The 21161-nt window shown below is 48.5% G+C and overlaps 1 protein-coding gene across 1 annotated transcript in view; it reads left to right on the forward strand.

The window, feature by feature from the left end:
- The first annotated feature begins 209 nt into the window (after positions 1–209).
- The window catches only part of LOC126537517 (CD9 antigen-like), a 100679-nt gene continuing 79727 nt past the window's right edge, over positions 210–21161 (forward strand). Inside the window, exon 1 of the mRNA XM_050184599.3 lies at positions 210–435. Within this exon, the coding sequence (XP_050040556.1) occupies positions 370–435 (66 nt within the window). The 5' untranslated portion in view covers positions 210–369. The remainder of the gene's footprint in view (positions 436–21161) is intronic.

The following is a 21161-nucleotide window of genomic DNA, read 5'->3' on the forward strand; positions in this document are numbered from 1 at the left end:
AGAGCTTATCACGCGCTTTGACTTAGCTTCGTGTGGTACTTAGCGCCAATAAGACGTACTGGATTGTGTTGTAAGTCTAGTTACCTTCTTTCTCTCTTACAGGCAAGTGGAACGCAAGCGTTGTTTTAACAAGAAGAAAGGAGGTGTGAGGCGGACGCCGCGCGCATGCGCAGAAACCGTTATTGATCGGTGGAGGAGAGGAGCGGTCGCTGCCGCTCACTTCTCGTTCTTCCTGAGGAAACTTGCCGAGCGTGCGCGCGTGGGAAACAGTGGCGATAAGCCGTACGACGAGGGGATTTCGAGACGACGCTGCTAACCTGTGTGTGATCTCGAGCCGCGCGGACTACATTACTCTGCGAGGACGACAAGATGGCACTAAGAGGATGCTACGCCTGCCTCAAGTACACGGTGGTCATCCTCAATTTTCTCTTCTGGGTGAGTGGCTTCGCGCACCGGAGATGAGCGCGAACCGATTTTGTCGCCCAACTTTTGTCGCGACAGCAAGCCGACGCGACATTGCGCCTTGTGCCGCCGAGCACTTTGACGGCTCGTGTTCGTCCCACGGTTCGTTTAAGTGTGTCGCGCGCTTTCGGAGCGTGCCGCGATCACGTATTGTATTTGTATTGTATTTGCCAGGCCTTGTATATTGTTACTTCTTGGAACAGAAACGAAGGATCCGGCGGAGCTGTCAACTCAATGCCGGCGCGTTCCTTATTTTAGGCTGTTGCCACCGTACTGATAGCGTGGGGCGTGCACTCATGCCTTTGATTCATATGCAGCTGTTCTTTTTAAAAAGTGAAATAAATACAGGACTTGATGATGCGATAAATGTCCACATATAGAGATATATTGTACGATGCAAACCTCGGATCCTATGCGAGTCTTTATGCCGTTAACTGAATATCTCTTGACGGGACACACGCACAAAAAAAAATAGTAAGAAAGAAACGAAAATCTTGCATGTATTTTTTTGTTTCCCGTGTTTCACTGCCTGGGTGTAGGATGTTTGCCCCTGCGTTGCATAACATACGCAGTGAGCGTCTAGCCACTGCTCGATGTATACATTCACAGCTTTCACTTCTGAACTTTCGAGTTGCTGTCTGTTGTATGATCTGAACACTGGACGCTTGACTTGCCCTCAATGGGGCCCGCCGCATGCTTGGCTGCTTCGGGAGGCCCTCCTCCTTTCACAGCGATAACGATGTAGTGAATCTCGTTTTTTTTTCTGTTTTTTTGTTAATCGTTAACTGCAGGAGCATAGCGAATTGGCTGGTAGTACAGTTAAACTTTTTCTTCTCTAGGTTCCCTGCCGTGCAGTTCTGAAGTTTAGTAAGGCCTGCAACATTTTGTCCCCCCAGGATATGTCCCTCGAACTGAACCTCGGAACACTTCTCCGCGTCTGAGCATTTCGATTGTTTTGCGCGCATCGTTGCGTCAAGGACCTCTGGCAGCAACAAAAAAGAACGCGGAGACTCGCTCGCTCGGCCAGGAAACTTGTTCGAATGCACCTTGAACCTGACCGCGGACTGTTGCAGCTCTCTGGATCGTCGTAGCGCGCGCCATTTGCCGCCTCCGTAATAACAGTGAGGTGCTTTTCGTGGCGTCCTTCGCGGTGCCGTCGAACTTTCGCCGCTCCTCCCGCACCCCACGATCGGTATTGTTGGCAGTTGCCGGAGGCCATCAAGATGTGGAGAGCGGTGCCCACATTCCTCGAGCCGTGGCTTCCCTGTGCTGGACGACGCTGTTTGCGCTTGTGGATACGTGCCTTTCCGACGGGCGCTCGCCTGCTGCTGACGTTCTCCAGCCATCTTTCTCCCCACCCCCCTCCTGCTTCTCGGTCGTGTTTAGTTTTTTTTCTCTCGCAGCCTGCTGCGACTGTGTATGCACTTCTCTTGCTGGACATCGCGGTACCTCTTAACGTGGTACCCTCCCTGCACATTTTCCAAGCAAGAGCATATTGCAAGAGCGTGGGACATACGACCGCGTGTGATTGACCGGTGCGCCTGCTTGCCTTTATTTTCTTTCATTTTTTAATGCTTGTATTTCTATTTTTTTCTTTTTTTTTTGTTGAAACGCGCAAGGTGCGCGGCTTCCTTGCTACTAAGTAATAGTGAAACCTCAGATGGGTTTCTTCAGCGTGCGCTTTCCTCTTTAAAAATAAATTAATAAGAATTGTTACTAATAATAATAACAAACACTCATGTCTGACGGCGTTGACAGCTTATTACTTACTAAAAGAAAGATACCAAAAAATAGCAGTTTGCAACCAAGGCACACGGACCCCGCGGGGTTGTGTTACTCCGCCAGCCAATCACAGAAGCAAACAAAATTGTCGTCATGCGACCATTTCAAAATAACATTGTAATAACATTGTGCGTTTGGCAGGCATTCTCAGATCATGAACAGCAGGTTGCCATTATCCCTCAAGAGAAAAGTGTATAATAGCTGCGTCTTACCAGTACTCACCTACGGGGCAGAAACCTGGAGGCTTACGAAAAGGGTTCTACTCAAATTGAGGACGACGCAACGAGCTATGGAAAGAAGAATGATAGGTGTAACGTTAAGGGATAAGAAAAGAGCAGATTGGTTGAGGGAACAAACGCGAGTTAATGACATCTTAGTTGAAATCAAGAAAAAGAAATGGGCATGGGCAGGACATGTAATGAGGAGGGAAGATAACCGATGGTCATTAAGGGTTACGGACTGGATCCCAAGGGAAGGGAAGCGTAGCAGGGGGCGGCAGAAAGTTAGGTGGGCGGATGAGATTAAGAAGTTTGCAGGGACGGCATGGCCGCAATTAGTACATGACCGGGGTTGTTGGAGAAGTATGGGAGAGGCCTTTGCCCTGCAGTGGGCGTAACCAGGCTGATGATGATGATGATGATGACTTGATACCACCGGAGCGTCTGCTGTTCTTGAAGAGCCTTTTCATCGGCGGAAACGATGGAGTGTGCAATAGACGTGGACAAAGTGTATGTAGTCTGAGCATTTCGCTCTTCAAAAGTCCGCGGTACAGTTAATTTCACTGCTGACACCGTTTACTCATGAAACTTCACTGTCCACTGAAGTGAAACTTGACCATAAATAGTCGCAGTGAAGCAAGCGTTTTATTTCAGTTCAATAAAGAATTAGGCTTTCACCGTTCCACTAGAATAGACGAGTGAACACGTATAAAATTACGCGCTTATAGTTTTATTTTTGTGGTTACCACCTTATTTAGGTAACATAGAAAGTTTGAAGTACGAACTATTTGCAGCCTCGCGGAGGAACAGTGGCTGGCGGTTATGATGGCGTGGGCGGGGCTTCACTGCAGACTTAAGTTGTATCCGACTGCAATATGTAGCTGCGTTTTCATATTACAGCGCTGTGTCGCTTTAACGAATATATGTTTTCACCATGTCTTAATTTTGCGCTGAACTGATTGCGGTGAAGAAAAAGGCGAGGAGAAGCGTCACAAGGATAGGCCATTAATTGAGGCTTCATCATCGTCACAGGTATAACAAAGGTAAAACGCTAAGACCGCTCCTGAGCGTTTCTCGTATCTCACTTGCTAAAACGTACTGTTCGCTCCTTGCTTTGGCGTTTTTATTGGAGCTCAGCGATATGCAAATCGCTTTAATGTGAGGGCACTCGCAGAGTCGGCTGCTTTAGCATTGGGAACCTACTGTATTTTTTTTCTTTCAAACTCAGAGCGAACGAGGCTTAAGACGTAGTTAGGAACGGCGCAAGATATGGTTTCGGCATCGTTGTGTGGCGTATTATTTTGCACTGCCACCCCCCCCCCCACCCCCCATTATAGGGCGGCTACACCATAACCACGTACATTCAACCGCCGTTTGCAGCCGTGAGCTGGCCATGCGTTCAGTTCTCATCGTTTCTTTTATTTTTTCCTCTTTTATTTATTGTCCCTTCTTTCTTTCGATAGTTCTTGTAACCCCCTACTCATTTAATCGCTCAACATATGTGGATGAATTGCTATGTAAATAATATGAAAGGCGGCGACCCTATGTTGCCGCGCCGCCATACCGGTTAGACAGAGCGTGTGTCAAAGCCGACGTGCCCGAGATGCGCAAAGGAAGTTTGCGCGCACAGCTGAGAGCCGGCGGAAGGGCGTGTTCGACGTACAGGACGACGCTAACAGCGCGCGATCCGCGCGAGCCACTTTTAAAATCTTGGCTTCTTTTGCGTCCGTCTTCGCGGTCGCGCGTGTGTAATCCTGCCGACGAGCGCGGCGAAGTGTGGCGAAGTTTTACGAAGAAGTTAGCGCAACACACACACAATGTGATGCGTTAACACTTATTTGCGTGGCGTTCTGCATGGTGGTGGCTGCACGCGGACAGGTAGAACGCGGGGAACATTATACAAAACGTTACATTGTCGGGTTTAAATCGCCCCGAAACTGCACAGCGGGCTATGCCTAGGATCGTCGTTATAAGTTGGTGGATTCCGTGTTAATTTTGGCCGCGTGATGTTCCCTAGCGTACGCCCAAAGGGTTTTTCTCGCATTCCGCTTCCTATCGGAATGTGGCCGCGCCGCCATCGGGTATTGAACCTGGGACCTCGAGCTGAGCGGCAGAACGTCGTGCATCCAATGAGCCTCCGCGACGGGTACGGCGAGCACACGGCCAGTGAGGTTTGAGTCGTACCGAACCAACCCTCCCGATTTTTCTGTTTCTTTTTTTTTTTGTAAACCTTAAAGCTAGTTTTGCGATTTGACGAATGTTTGCGGCAAGTGTTACGAAAGATCGATTCTGCGTGCGAAAATGTGATAAAGGTGGTGAAAGGTGGGCCTGACGCAAGATTGCAAAAAAGAAGAAGAAGAAGAAGAAATGCCTACAATAAAGAAAGTTTGATGGTGTACCTCTGTCGCCATTTTGTGGCAGCAGAAACCACCATATACTATGAGCAAGTTTGTTTGGTAAAAAGGAAAGGGCCAGAAGACCGACCAAAAGGATTTAAGAGCGCTTTCACGTTTCGGCTTTCCCACGGGGGCCTTGTCCACAGTTTGTGCGAATTGTGTGTCACACCGGCGCAGACGGTTTTTTTTTTTTTTTCTCATACTATAGATTTCAACAGGTTTATTCAGACAAGTTCCTGAAGCAGGCGTAAGTGGCGAGAACATAGTCTCTGGAGAAGTCACTGTGATCCAAAAGCAATGGATTGCTTTTAAGTTTCAACTCTTGCTCCTAGGTTCTTTAAAAAATAAATCGTTAATGAAGTGAATATGTATCCGACAAAATGTGTGTCCTCTGTGCAAACGTTAATAAAATGCATTTTACCAAGGCCCGCGCCTTTCGGTCGCATTGGAAAAGTCCGAGGCCCTTAAACGGAACCTGAAACACTTTCCAAAATCCAAGAGTCGGTAAGCGTAAAATGCTATGTAAAACACTTAGTAATGTTGGATGTGCACCCGACAAAACACCATTTACGTTTCTTCTGTGGGAAAAAAAAAAGTACTCTTTCGTTAAGGAAAACGATAGGCCCACCTTCCCTCCTTGAATTTGCCACCAAAACTGGTTGAAAAACGCAGCTGTGACGTGTTGTTTACGCGCATTCGTTTCCTCCTACTGCAAGGAACGTACGGGAATGTTGTCCTGCAGGTTCATTCACTCTTTTCGTTATATTTTGAGGCAGAATCATCTTTTGAGATAGTGAGCAGCCCCAAGCAGACGATATCGAAATCTGTGGCGTCAGGCGAAGCTGGTGGGGGAATTTTAATATGGCGTCGCCCGCAGCCCTTTATTCTTTTTCTTTCTCGTTTTTCTTCTAATGTTCTTTCTGGCCTGCTTTCCATTCAGTATGTTTCCTCAGTACCCGATGTACAATATCGATACACTGCTTAATCTCCACGAAGATTGCGAAAGTTTGAGAACTACTATCTGTGCGTCGCTCCGTCTAACTCTTCTCGATAAACAAAACCCATTCACGCATGGAACGCGTGTCTTTGGTCCTTGAGTGTTTCGTTTAGAGCGATCTCTCATTTCAATAGCGCGCAAATGTGATAGACATGTAGTATATATGTATATACTTCTCTCGTCTGCAATCGGAAAAACGGATTTTGTTATTGTCGGAAACGGCTGTGGCGCGTTATTGCCTTATTTAAATGCGTTATTGTGTGTGTTTTTTTTTTTTACTTCAAAGCTTTGACCTGACATTCTCTGATAGCTGTCTGGACGAAGCCTTTGGGCCTATACAGGCGGTTTCCCCCATATTGTTCGCCATTTTTTTGTTTCTTTCACATTGTAGTGCCGTTCACTGCGAGAAGAGACAGTATTGCAAGGCCGTTTCTTTCTTTCTTTTTTTCTAATCTTTACGTGAGCTGAACTGCACGCCTATACCAAAGAAACGCGCCCTGGGAATGGCCCTATACGTTCATTAGCGAAGTGCTTTCTCGTCGCGCTTTGCGGAAACACAGCCGCACTACATATACTCCAGGCACAAGTGCGCTTTTTCCCCTTTATATTTCATTTCGCGGCCAGCAACTTTATATATATATATATATATATATATATATATATATATATATATATATATATATATATATATATATATATACATATATATATATATATATATATATATATATATGCTGTGTCCGAAACGTGTTTGCTTCTGGTGTTTTGCGCAACGTCGAATTATCATGCGCAGCGCATCTCTCGGGGCGAACAAGAACACGTAAAAGCGCTTATAGGAGGTTCGCATTTTCTGCTTGGTGGGGTCGTTTTCTTCGTGTTTTTTTCTTCTTCTTTTTTGAACCCCCCCCCCCCCCACACACACACACGCACACACACACCCACGCCGAGGTTATATCGCGGTCCCCGGCCCCTCACAAATGTGTAAAGTAACATTAATAAAATACAAACGTCTCCTTGTAAGTCGCTCGCCGCTCCCGAGTGGTGAAACCCCCCGCGGGATCGATTAAACAAACCGCGGCCATCCGAAATGTCAAGAGGCGCGCCGTGAGTGGCCAGTGCAGCGAGATACAAACCACTTGTTTCTTTTACGCCAAAAATAGAGGCAGCACCATCGCTCGCGCGCGTCGCTTCTGGTACGTAAACAGAGGCGGTTTCTCGTGTAAACAGCCGCCTGATGAGATAATTATGTGTTCTCCTTCTATGTGAGAGCGGTATGTCACCCTGTTTCCTTCTTTTTTTTTTTCTCTCTCGCTATACTTTGATTCGGGGAAAGAAGTGTAAGCGTCATGACAACGCTTATTAAAAGTATATAATATGTGGATAGAGGGTATGCGGCAAGATAAGCTATAGGGAAGCAGCGTGTATACGTACACTTCTGTAGAATATACCGAAAGCGGCATCTCTCATGCCGGCAGCGGCGCGTCAGTATTCCCGAAAAAAGGCGTCGAAGGGTAATGTGTATTAGTGGCGACGCCAACTTGAAGTTCTCGCACTGAATTCTGTGACTCCCACAAATTGCGGCTACGTCTGCTAAAGCAGGAGTTCATACCGCCGTCGGAAACTAACGGGAACACCATACTTTCGGAAACGGAACAAATTTCCGCTTTTTTTTTTTACCTCCTCTATTTGAGCGATGTAGACACGTCACATGTGCTGCGCGTGTTCGAATGGAAAGAATTAAATTGCGTCGCGTGTAGAGCCCGCACATCCACATTCTAATTTTTATTCGCGGTAGCAATTATAGCATATATACGTGTTATTCACTGTATATTTGTATTGACCTGAAGGCCAATCTTAAAAAATATCTAGTGCTTAATTTGAAATTACGTTTCTAAAAAAAAAAAAATTCTTTATATTTTACTGACTTTGCTGCCCGATTTCTTTCTTCATTGTGCGCGCGTGTGTGTGTTGCGCTACTACATTAAGTGAACAGCTAACCAAACCAATCTGTGCTGCGCCCGTGTCGTAACATAGGGGTACTTCTTTTGTTGGGCTAGTTGGGGACACGTACCTGTTGGAAGAGGGGCGCAAATTGGGATATATATACTGCACAGACGAAGTAGAAGTTCGCGCTCGTCCCGTCTGCTTCGTCCGTGTCTTAATTTGCGCCCGCCCTTCTTAATAGCTGCGTGCCGTAACATCACGTGTTCGGTGCTGGACTGTTGATTGGCTGCGGTGCCTATAGCGTGCCGCTCGCTGTGCCTCGAGAGTTCATCGTGGCACTACTGTCGCTGCCACGCAGTATGTATGCAGTATGTAAGTCACCACATAAATAAAAGTCCGTATACCGCCAGCCCGGAGTGGCCACTACGCCCCTCACTTCCCGTCGCCTCCTCCCCCACGCCGGAGTGCGTTGCTCCGCGACCCTGAACGCCGACCTCCTCGAGTCCTCGCCGCATGCAGCAGCCGGAACACACTCCGAGCCTGGCCCTCCCTCTCCCTGCGTCTCTCCGTGCGTGCGCGTGTGTGCGTGTGTGTCTGAACGCCCTTGTTCTTGGTGTCGCGTCTCTCTTCTTTCTGCCTTTCGCTGGGCCACAGGCCGCCGCGCCTGTCCGCCCCGGAGGGTCCCCCCTCCTCTCGATGGATGCATCCTGCTGCTCTTCTCGCCGGTGCCGTATTTTAGGACGATGCCTTGGCGCCGTTCCACGCAGCGCCGGCAGCTGCGGTACCTTGGCTTCTGTGTGCTTCGCGTGTCTCTTTCCGCGCTTGTTGGGCAACCGGGCGCGCCGCACCACCTCGTTGTCTGGCTCTCTGTCTTCGCCCGTTACGCGCGATCCCTTGTTACGGCTAGGTGGCATGCTGCGCGTCCTGTGTGTGTAGGTTTTACCGACGCCACGTCCGAGACTTGAAATACGAGCGACGAGGGTTCGGGTTCTGGCCCAACGTCTCGGCGTTTTCGGTGAGCGTGCGCTATCGTACTCGTACGCTGCTCTGTATGAGCGAGGATTAAAAGAACCGAGGGACTCGATATATATATATATATATATATATATATATATATATATATATATATATATATATATATATATATATATATATATATATATCGCTGAGGAAATCACGCTGGCCCCGGTAGTAAAATGAAGAAGAGTACGACGTACGTTCAATAAGCAGAGTATATTTCACTCACGTTTCGGCTGGTGGACCAGCCTTTGTCAAAGTAACATGTAAATGCATTTGGGCTTCCTTATAAACCCGCGATACATCAGATAACGTTATGCGCAATAATAAAAACAAGAAAAAGAACATAAATATAGCGATACCATTGGCGATAGCGATACCACACACGTGCCGCACAGTGCAGAAATGAATCGTTCGTTTACTCAATATTACAATGCAAGCCACTTGAAATCAACAATAAATAAAAGAAATAGTACAATAAAAAGAAACATGGAGATAATAAGGCACCACGCGATAGTACATTCAGGGTGCGGGTGAAGCGCAAAAAAAAAAAAAAACCTCAGTGTTCCCCGAGGGGCTTGGGTGGGGCGGGGCCCCTGGTGTCGTGCGCTCGAGCGTATGCGGCCCACTTTCCTTCACGTTTCCTTCAGCTCGTGTCCGAATATGCGAGCGAAACCGTCGTGCGACAAACGCAACCCCCTCCTCAAGCATGCGCGCGCGTGAATGCTGCAGCCAGCCAGCCAGCCGCCGGGGGTGTCGTGCGTCAGCGCGGGTCCCTTCACGACCCGATGAGCGCGCGCGATGCCGCCAGATAGGAGATCGTCCGCTGACGCGCGGGTCGCGACGAGGTAGCGAAGGGGGGCCGCCCCGCGCCGCTTCTGCATGGCGTCGAAGACGGGGAAGACGCGTCGCCGGGGGCGCTTTCCTCGCGCCGCGCACATGATGGATCAGCGGCCAGGGGAGCAAGGAGGCGCGCCAATCCGGGAAAACGGCGAACGATGGTAGTCACCACGCGAGGAATTCCAATTCGTCACGCATCTTTCTGCTGTCCAGGTTTGTGTAACACACGAGCGGATTTCCCCCTTCCGTGTTTTCGGACAGCGCGATCAAGCGGGGCCGTGCTCTCAACTTACAGCTCGCGCTGTCTGGGTGGCGGTCATCAAGTGCACAACGCAGGAAATGGGACAAAAAAAAAGGGGGGGGGGGGGGGGGTGAACAACACGGGTGGACAGAACAAGGCGCCGTATCGACACGACTGTATGATCGTAGGCTTACATTTGCATTTTTTACGGTTTTGTAAATTTTACAAGTAACCGGAGGCTTTAACTCTCGTTAACGTCCGTGCCTTTCTCTCCTTTGCATCTCTCTCTCTCTTTCTGCGCCCACTGTCCGGATAGCTCGTGCTCGATAGCTATTTTGTGTGTGCGCGTCTGTGTTTGTGCGTGCCTTTAACTCTGTGTTGTCCCTATCGTATTTCATTTGTGAATAATTAACTGCAAAGTCATTTTTATTTGTCTTCTTCTGCGTTCGCCGAAACAACTGCAGCGGAGAAGAGCGCGCCCCGAAGTTGCGGCCCGGCCGCTCTGACGTGAGCCCGTAGTTTCGACGAGTGTGTGGTATTCTGCGAGCGATCGGGTCCTATATACCTGCCTGTATAGCAGCGGCTAGCTCCTCTCTCACAAAGGCACGCGCGACATTGATGAATACCGCCAGAGCTTTTTGCAGCGCTGCTTTTTTACGGTGTACGGGGTGGGATTCGCGCTCACACACATGCGCCGAGGTATTCTTCGATTCGATTCTTTCCACCGCAATTGTTCGGAATTCCTGCTTGCTGTTTCTACGCACTCCCTGGAAGAAGGTACGCATTGCGCGACAGGTATGGATTGCGTGGGCATCGTGGGAATTCGGTCAAACAGCGGCGTGTCTTTGGGAAGGGCGAGAGCACGTGCATTCGAAGGACGGCGTAGGAATGAATGAACGGCTCTCGGTCGCTGTTGGCGACGAGGTGGCAAAGGGGTGTCTGGGTTAGGGGATTCGTTGGGTGAAGGGCGTGTTCATCTCATTCTTAGTTCTTCCGGCCTACGAACCCTTGTACCATTCTCCTCATAAGTGCACGTTCAAAGCGGTCGCTCTCGCATGGGCCGGTCGACTCCTTCGCCGTTCGAAACAGAACGCGTTGACCAGCGATGTCGTGATGGCCTTCTGTGCTTCAGGGTTAGATTCTGTTAGGTTTGCTGCGTTTCTCATTCCAACGTGTAGTAAGTGTCGGATCTTGCCATTGTGAGAAAGCTCTGCAACTCTAAATGGGGACGGTGTTAACCTTCTGCGCGTGACAAATTACTCCCGACAGCGCGTGTGCATCGTGGCCCGACTCCTGGAAGTCGCTGCCGTTGTCTGGCTCGGAGCCATTTGTCGGGTGTGTGGTGTGCATGCAACGCTGCATGCCCACCACACACACCCGACAAATGACTCCGAGCGGCGGTCATGGCTTTGTTTTGGGGAAAAAAAAATTCGTCCGGTTGAGTAAGCCCGCCCTGGTCGTCTAGCACTTGCACGCGTGTAGCTTAATTATAATAGTTGCCTCTGTTTGCCGCAGAACCGCTCATCGATGACGTCACAATTATTCTCTATATACCTCTCTTTTATGACTTGACTTTTACTCGCTCCTCCGCTAACATGTGTATAGCAGGGGAAAAAAAAAAGCAAGTAAACAGCGCCTTCGGGCGAAGACAACCGAGATTAAGCCTGAAGTGGCCACATTCGTCTAAGCGTATACACGTTTGCTCGTTATCGCTGTCGCGTGCTGCGATTCCAAAATCGCGCTTATATAGTTTCGCTATTCTGCGTTTAGAGCTTGGTCGCTTGACGTGCATATGTCCTATGCTATTTGTGATGCAGTTGCTGACAAAGGAGACACCGAAAATCGACGACGCTGATAGGCTTCGCGATTTATCCTCCATCCTGCCATTCTCTTAGGTAATCATTGTAAATAGTCTGCAAATATATATTATGCTTTTATTCTCCCCGCAACATGTTGGTGGAGGTACGAAATAATTATTTTACAAGGAATCCGCAGCGAATTGTCCCCTTCGCTGATGCCCTTACCTGTAACAAAAGAAAGCAAAAAGCAAAAAAAAATCACCGCTGAATTTTTGTTGTTGTTCATTAAAACTATGCGGATATCCCACGCACTCCCCATAATTTTAATGAACAACAACAAACAACAACACGAGAGTGGTGAGTTGATGTTAAACGTTACCTTGCGTGCGCCACACGCTGCATATCTGCGTAGTGCACAGAATACACAGGGGAAGGTGCTTCCTAGAGGCGCTGTTGCGCGCCATTGTTCGTAATCTCTGAGAGGTTTGAGCATTATCCATGCCTCATGGCTGCACATCGCACCGTGGCAGATGTTAAACTTTAAGGTTATGAGGCACGCCATAGGGGTGGACTCCGGATTGATTTTGACACCCTGGTCTTCTTTAGCGTGCACCTAAATCTAAGCGCACTAGCGTTTTTGTATGTCGCTCCCGTCGAAATGCGGCTGCCACGGTCGGGATCGAACCCGCGACCTCGAGCAATGTCATAGCCGTCAGGCTACCGCGGCGAGCCCAGACGTGTTCATTTGACGTGCGACCGCTTCTGTAGTGTCGCTTAGACCCTACGGTATTTTAATGCGGCTTTGCGTCTGCACGCCTTGCGTAAGTTGTCCGCTTTACAAATTTGCGCGGTGTTTATTTTTTCAGAAATAGCAGAAGCGTACCGTAAATTTATAGTTTGCCCGCAACCGCTGTTTCCTCGGCTGCTCACGTCATCTTTTCCTCTCCCCCTGTTTGGGAACTGCGAGACTCGCTCAGCGTAGTTTAGCGACTGCGTTGGTTCTACTCTTATCCATTCTCTCCCTCCTCTCTGCAGTTCTATCTACGTCCCCTCTAGACTTGCACGGTTCCTTTCTTTCTTTAACAATTCGACATGATTATTTAACTTCACAGGGGTGTTGTGTGCGCCAGCAAAAAGCCAGTGAGAAGGCTTAAATTGACTTAGTACTGTAGGTAAGCGCCGCGATTTACTCAGTGCTTTTGCGGGGGGTCACGGATAGTTACAGCTGTTAAGAGGCTAATGTGGCGACGCTCAGGGAGCTCCAGAGGGCACTGTTGGCACTGTGCATATTCGACGCGGTGCAAAGGTCCAAACGAGTTTCTCGCGTCGCCTTTTCTCTTTGCCGCTCTCCTGTCATGTACACTCACGCTCTGAAAAACCCCCGGACACGGTGTGCGAGACAGCACAAGCTGTGGGAAAGTCGAAGGAAGAGGCAAAGAAAGCTTGGCCTTAACACCTCCTCCTCCTCGTTTTTCTTTAATTTTGTCTCGCCACCAGAAGCTCCCAATGGGACCTAGTTTGCTGAACAGCGTAAACTTTAGCGGGATTGCTCGCGCCTAGCCCAGTAGCATCGCGACTTTGAGTACGCATATATATATATATATATATATATATATATATATATATATATATATATATATATATATATATATATATATATATATATATATATATCACCGTCGGGCTCTCTTTGCATTTTCACGTGGCATAGCCACTGTAGGGCCCGTCTTCACAGGAAGAGCAAATTGCAGGTCGCAGTTATTGTTGGACGTATAATTAGTAAAGGCGCCCAGCTAAAGGCAAAGCGCACTTTCGATTAAAGGCTTTGTGAATTCCGCCCCAGATCCGCTTTCTTACGCTAATCCGCACTGCGACCAGTTCCGCTAACCGAGCTGTAGGCTGCAACGTGGCCCTTACGCCTTAGCCAATTAACAGCGCTTGGGGCGCAGACCACGTGTGCCTGTCAACGAGGACACGGCTGCCCTTCCTCCTCTCTCTCTCTTCTTTTTTAACCGCTCCTTCGGCAACCATCGCCCCGGGGTGATCTTTCAGTGCTCGGGTCAGGTTCGGGTTTTTTACGAGCGTGGAAGCGGTCCAGTCGAGGCACAGCAGCAAGCAGCGCGCTAGCCTCTGCTTCTTTCCCTTGCCGCTGCACGTGCATCGGCCAGCGACGACAGTTCCGCTGCCGCCGCCAGAAGCAAGAAAGGAATGCACACCCACGGCGGTGTGGGCGTGACACGTCTGTGGAACGCGTCTCCTTACGGCAGCGGCGCGTGTGTATGCCCCCCTCTGTCCTCGCCCCATTCTTTCCCCGGTACGTGAGTGTGTGCGTATCCTAGGCTGCGGCTCCGAGCTGCGTCTGTCCTGCGTTCTCTATGACCCCCACCCCCTCCCCCCCGCTCCCCTCCGGACTTCCTGGTCTCGGATGCTCGTTTCCTGCCGGCTTCTCATTCTCTCGCTTCGGTCTTTCTTCTTCTTCACTTGCTTCCGGGGCACGTAGTCGCCGAGTGGCGTAGCCTAAACATGTCATCAGTCGACGCCCGCTCGACGGGATTATTTATGCGCGTTTTCTTTCTTCCTTTTCTTTTTGTTCCTCGCGGCGACACCGTTATTCGTTCCACGAAGCGTCGGGACGTGCCGATTGCTATCGGCTCTTTCGGCCTCTTCGAACACACTCCCTCGAGCGCTCATTAACTTCGGGAAAGGGGCTCCCGGTAAGAACAGAGAAAGACGTGCGCCTGCGCCGGAGCTTAAGAAGTATACCGGAATCCTCCGTTGCACGGATCCTGCTGCATGCTTCGCTGACGGACGTCGATCGCCGCTGTGTGTGTGTGTGTGTGTGTGTGTGTGTGTGTGTGTGTGTGTGTGTGTGTGTGTGTGTGTGTGTGTGTGTGTGTGTGTGTGTGTGTGTTTGCATTGAGCGCCTCCGGAGTGTGTGTGTGTGTATATATATATATATATATATATATATATATATATATATATATATATACACACACCTGTGTACCTCGCGCAGCGTATTGATTTGGTAGAATAGAACTTCTAAGCAATTGTTATTTGGCACCCTTCTGCGAAAAAAAAACTCTGCAATGCCCGCCTACAGAACCTTGTTACACGCCGCGTGTACCCAAGGCGTCTGTATATATATATATATATATATATATATATATATATATATATATATATATATATATATATATATATATATATATATGAAGTCGTACAGGTCTACGCCCCTTCATCCAGTCATGATGACCAGGAAGTCGAAAGCTATTATGAAGACGTGGAAACGGCGATGGGTAAAGTCAAAACGAAATACACTATACTGATGGGCGACTTCAATGCCAGGGTAGGCAAGAAGCAGGCTGGAGACAAGTCAGTGGGGGAATATGGCATAGGCTCTAGGAATAGCGGGGGAGAGTTATTAGTAGAGTTTGCAGAACAGCATAATATGCGGATAATGAATACCTTCTTCCGCAAGCGGGTTAGGCGAAAGTGGACGTGGTGGAGCCCAAATGGCGAGACTACAAATGAAATAGACTTCATACTATGCGCTAACCCTGGCATCATACAAGATGTGGACGTGCTCGGCAAGCTGCGCTGCAGTGACCATAGGATGGTAAGAACTCGAATTAGCCTAGACTTGAAGAGGGAACGGAAGAAACTGGTACATAAGAAGCCAATCAATGAGCTAGCGGTAAGAGGGAAACTAGAGGAATTCCGGATCAAGCTACAGAACAGGTATTCGTCTTTAACTCAGGAAGAGGACCTTAGTGTTGAAGCAATGAACGACAATCTTATGGGCATCATTAAGGAGTGTGCAATAGAAGTCTGTGGTAACTCCGTTTGACAGGATACCAGTAAGCTATCGCAGGAGACGAAAGATCTGATCAAGAAGCGCCAATGTATGAAAGCCTCTAACTCTACAGCTAGAATAGAACTGGCAGAACTTTATAAGTTAATCAACAAGCGTAAGACATCTGACATAATGAACTATGCTCAATTCTATCCATAATGAATATGGATAGAATTGAGCATGCTCTCAGGAACCGAGGAAGCCTAAAAGCAGGGAAGAAGAAACTAGGAATAGGCAAGAATCAGATGTATGCGTTAAGAGACAAAAGCCGGCAATATCATTACTAATATGGATGAGATAGTTCAAGTGGCTGAGGAGTTCTATAGAGATTTATACAGTACCAGTAGCACCCATGACGATGATGTGAGAGAGGAATCTGAAATCCCACAAGTAACGCCGGAAGAAGTAAAGAACGCCTTGGGAGCTATGCAAAGGGGGAAGGCAGCTGGGGAGGATCAGGTAACAGCAGATTTGTCGAAGGATGGTGGGAACATTGTTCTAGAAAGACTGGCCACCCTATATACACAGTGCCTCATGACCTCGAGCGTACCGGAATCTTGGAAGAACGCTAACATAATCCTAATTCATAAGAAAGGGGACGCCAAAGACTTGAAAAATTATAGACCGATCAGCTTACTGTCCGTTGCCTACAAAGTATTTGCTAAGGTAATCGCAAATAGAATCAGGAACACCTTAGACTTCTGTCAACCAAAGGACCAGGCAGGATTCCGTAAAGGCTACTCAACAATAGACCATATTCACACTATCAATCAGGTGATAGAGAAATGTGCGGAATATAACCAACACTTATATATAGCTTTCATTGATTATGAAAAAGCGTTTGATTCAGTCGAAACGCATTCAGTCATGGAGGCATTACGGAAACAGGGTGTAGACGAGCCATATGTAAAAATACGGAAAGATATCTATAGCGGCTCCACAGCCACCGTAGTCCTCCATAAAGAAAGCAACAAAATCCCAATAAAGAAAGGCGTCAGGCAGGGAGATACGATCTCTCCAATGCTATTCACAGCGTGTTTACAGGAGGTATTCAGAGACCTGGAGTGGGAAGAATTAGGGATAAAAGTTTGGAGAATACCTTAGTAACTTGCGATTCGCTGATGATATGGCCTTGCTTAGTAACTCAGGAGACCAATTGCAATGCATGCTCACTGACCTGGAGAGGCAACGCAGAAGGGTGGGTCTAAAAATTAATCTGCAGAAAACTAAAGTAATGTTTAACAGTCTCGGAAGAGAACAGCAGTTTACGATAGGTAGCGAGGCACTGGAAGCGGTAAGGGAATACATCTACTTAGGGCAGGTAGTGACCACGGATCCGGATCATGAGACGGAAATAATCAGAATAAGAATGGGCTGGGGTGCGTTTGGCAGGCATTCTCAAATCATGAACAGCAAGTTGCCACTATCCGTCAAGAGAAAAGTGTATAACAGCTGTGTCTTACCAGTACTCACGTATGGGGCAGAAACCTGGAGGCTTACGAAAAGGGTTCTGCTTAAATTGAGGACGACGCAACGAGCTATGGAAAGAAGAATGATGGGTGTAACGTTAAGGGATAAGAAAAGAGCAGATTGGGCGAGGGAACAAACGCGGGTTCATGACGTCTTAGTTGAAATCAAGAAAAAGAAATGGGCATGGGCAGGACATGTAATGAGGAGGGAAGATGAAGATAACCGATGGTTATTAAGGGTTACGGACTGGATTCCAAGGGAAGGGAAGCGTAGCAGGGGGCGGCAGAAAGTTAGGGTGGGCGGAAGACATTAAGAAGTTTGCAGGGACAACATGGCCACAATCAGTACATGACCGGAGTAGTTGGAGAAGTATGGGAGAGGCCTGTGCCCTGCAGTGGGCGTAACCAGGATGATGATGATGATTATGATGATGATAATGATGATGATATAGTGTTATGAATATGGGCGTTCGTTTAACTGTGGGCCCGCACGCTCGCGCGCCGATGCGATTTGGCATTTCCAGGCGGGCTCGTTCTGAAAAAAAAAAAGAAAATAGGGATCGACTTTCTTTTTTGGAGTGTCACCGCTATCGTCACCGGGAGGCGCGCGCGGGTTTTCAGCCGCAGTTTCTCACGCGTCGCGGTGGCGGCGCGAAAGGTGATACCCTTCGCGTCTCGCGCGCCGCGCTCTTTGCGCGCGCATCGCAGATCGTGCACCGGTTCATCGCCCCGAGTGCTCGCGAGTGTGTGTGCACAGTGTTGCGCTTTCTATGTCACGTTGCCTCGCGAAAAAAAAAAAAAAAGATAAGGCTGGCTCCCTCTTTTATTGCGTTTCTGTTTCGCCTGGCGCGCGCGCGCGCGGCCGCACGACGCAGTTCCACTGCTGCTACCCTTTCCGCGCTCTTTCTTTTTTTTTTTTTCCTTTTCCTTTTGCTTTCACATTTTGTGCAGATGTAAGCAGCCAAACCTTGACTTTTCTCTTTGCGCATTGGCCTGTGATGTTAGCTGCTGCAGTCAGCAGTTTCGTTGCGTATCTCGCGAAAAAGAACGTTGGCGACTGTCGCGTGATCTAGACATATTATTTATTTATTTATTTATTTATTTATTTATTTATTTATTTATTTATTTATTTGTTTATTTATTCTGTCGATTCCATCGGAGATCTTGGCAGTACGTAAATATGCAGAGGGCGCAAATCGTAATACGTCACAGATCTATCTGTACAAATGTGAATACGTCCATGGACAGTAAGTTTGGGGTCCGGTACTAATGACATAGGCAAACTATGGTAAGCGGGAAGTTTAAAATTTAGTTGCTGGGTTTCAAGTGCCACAACCACGATCCGATTGTAAGGCACGCCGGGAGGGGGGGGGGGGGGGGGGGGGGGCACTCCGGATTAATTTCCACCAGCCGGAGTTCTCTAACGTGCACCCAGTGCACGGTACACTGTTTTTTTTTTTTTTTTACGTTTTTACCGTCTGTCAAGCTGGTGCAGTGCAAAGACGGTCCGCACCACTTGGCACGGCCACCTACGAGCATATGAGCGCGAGCGAGCGCTCAAGCTCTGTCGTGCACGAAGCAAACGCTGCGCATGCGTACTGCAGTTGCATGTATAGCTGTGGTCTGCTAGATACCGCGGCAGCCGCGGGGTGCCGGGTATCTAGCTATATGAGTGCATTGCGGCTTGCTGAGGAGAGCCTCATTTTGCGCGACCGTAGGCGCCAGAATCGTAAATAGTGGCCTCTGTATACGTGAGCATCCAGAATAAAATTTGAACTGCGCGCCACGGTGACGTTCAGTATAGGCGGAGCGTTGTAGTCAAGCCCTGCAGCTCCGCTCGCGGTATACGAGGCATTTTATTGAAGAAGGAGCGGAAGTACCGCGAAGAAGAGCACTGAACTACTTTTTCAGGCAATTTCTGGCACAGTCTATTTTAACTTTATATGTATTTCTAGACTTGGATAAAGAGTGGTTCAGGGCCCCTTTAAAGGGTTTGATACGCCATAAAGATTTCGCATGTGCCTCCGTAGCGTTTCAAAGGGAGATGTAGGCATCATCATCATTGTGCGACAACTATATTTTATCGGCTACGTTAAACAACAATAATAATAATAATAATAATAATAATAATAATAATAATAATTTTGAATGCCCTAGTGGAACCGTACGTATAGCGCGTACGGAAATCGTCCGAATTTCGCGGGAGTGGTGCGGAAAACATATACAGGGCAGCACGCGGAATTTAACGTTTCAGTGCACGCTGCATGCAATGACAGTAAGTGAAGGAAACACGCTTATTTGACGCGCACTTTCGCCAACATGTTCACGTGCTTTTCCGGAATTATTTCTACGAAAAAGTCGAAATGAAGGCGCGCTTGCTGCCAACTGTAGGTGACGCACTTTGACTGCGTTTCGGGGGTCTTCTTCGTCAGAAGCATTTTTTTTCTCACCGCGTTCAAACGTTTCGAATGTTCTATACTCAGCGACTTAGAGGGCACGTTGTCGTATACGTTCCGGTTTCGCAATCAAAAAGCGCACGCGCAGGAAGTGAACACTTCCGCTGCAGGGTCGCTCTAGACAATATATACGCGGCTTTTGGCTCGCTCCGCAAAGATGGCGCCCTGCTATCAGTCCTCACATCGCGTAGAAACTTCAGCAAACAAACATTTATAAAATGGAGAGGTAAATCCCAGCTCTGAGCTCCGTTTCTCGTTATCTTTTACCTTTTGATCCTATCAGTCAAGACTTGTTTTTTTCTCGGCTTCTTAGCGCCAAAGTTATACTTCTAGCTCTTCCCAAGCACTGTCTATAGCATATATCGCTGCAGTCGCTTATAGCCAGGCCGTGTTCCCGTTTCCTCTTGAACCTCCGATCATGTGCGTCCCCGACTTGTGCGTTCCTCAATCGGATGCGTCCAAATTGTGTTTTGTTTCCACTCCACCCGCAACCATCTCGGCGTCCTCATCTCCTCCAACCCGAACCTTCTTGTACAAGCCCCGTTTCGAAAAATTCGATGTTGCTTGAAAATTAGTAGGTTCGGCAAGTGCGCCGTCGGACCTCTTTTGTTCGTGCGATTATTCCCGTGTTCGGAAGGGCTGAACTTTTCCGCGATACATATCGCGCATGCGATGTCGCGTGGACATAGGGGAACCAGTGACAACGCGTATCGTCAGTCACGTCGCGGCGGTCAGCTGCAGGCTTATGTCCTGTTTTGATAAACTGCCGAGTTCAGACGCGTCTTCACGAAAACAGTTTTTAGTTTGTGTTTAAAAAAAAAATGTTTTCACCGAGGCGACTCCATGGAGGTGCATGCGAAACGGAGCGGCAGTGCTAATTTCTAATTTGCGGAAATCGCATATATATATACAATGAATTTACACGTACTCTATAGATTTCCTGGTCCGGATGGTCTCGGTATAGCGTGAGTATTGTTCTCCCTCTCTCTCATAAACTTGGCCTCGTATAGCACCAGTGCTGACTTGACCAAAGGAGCGTCCCGACCGCGCGGCATGTGGCATCATGAGAGTCGGGTCTATTGTGTGCGGCTTTGCATTCGTCGCTCTATATTCGGAAGGCGTGACCGCGGCGCAGCTGCCGCCTGTACGTAGGTGCGTGGGCGCCTCATGCCCTTCCCTCCTCCTTACCTCGTCCTTCTCAATAAGAATCGCGTGCTCATCTATCTTTAGGCGCTCCGTTTTTATGCAGAGGAGAACCATGCAGATCTATATATGCGTACGTTGCATATCGCCTTACTGGATCCGTTACGTGTGCACAGTGCGCGCTCTCGTTCCCAGCTGCGCGTTCTCGACGTTCCGCGTTCTTCACTCGCACGTATTACACACGCGGCTGCAGTGACCGCACGTGCACGTGCGTGCAGCATCGAGGTGCTCGTTTTTATTTATTGTCATTATTATTACTGCAGGCACGCGCGGTGCTCGTCGAGTGCGCGTCCCGGTCGCCTAACCTAACGTTGTAATCCGTTAGTATTCGGTTTGCGAACCTGGAATGACATAAAGGGGTAAAAACAGGCTCGCTGTGACTGGCTCCAGGTATTTCGCAAACGTATACGCTCACCTGGATACGGCAGAGCACGCATGCGTGCGCGCGTCTGGCCTTTGTCTTTGAAAGCTGTTTTCGTGA

Source organism: Dermacentor andersoni, chromosome 4, assembly GCF_023375885.2.
Source record: "Dermacentor andersoni chromosome 4, qqDerAnde1_hic_scaffold, whole genome shotgun sequence".
In the NCBI taxonomy this organism is placed as follows: Eukaryota; Metazoa; Arthropoda; class Arachnida; order Ixodida; family Ixodidae; genus Dermacentor; species Dermacentor andersoni.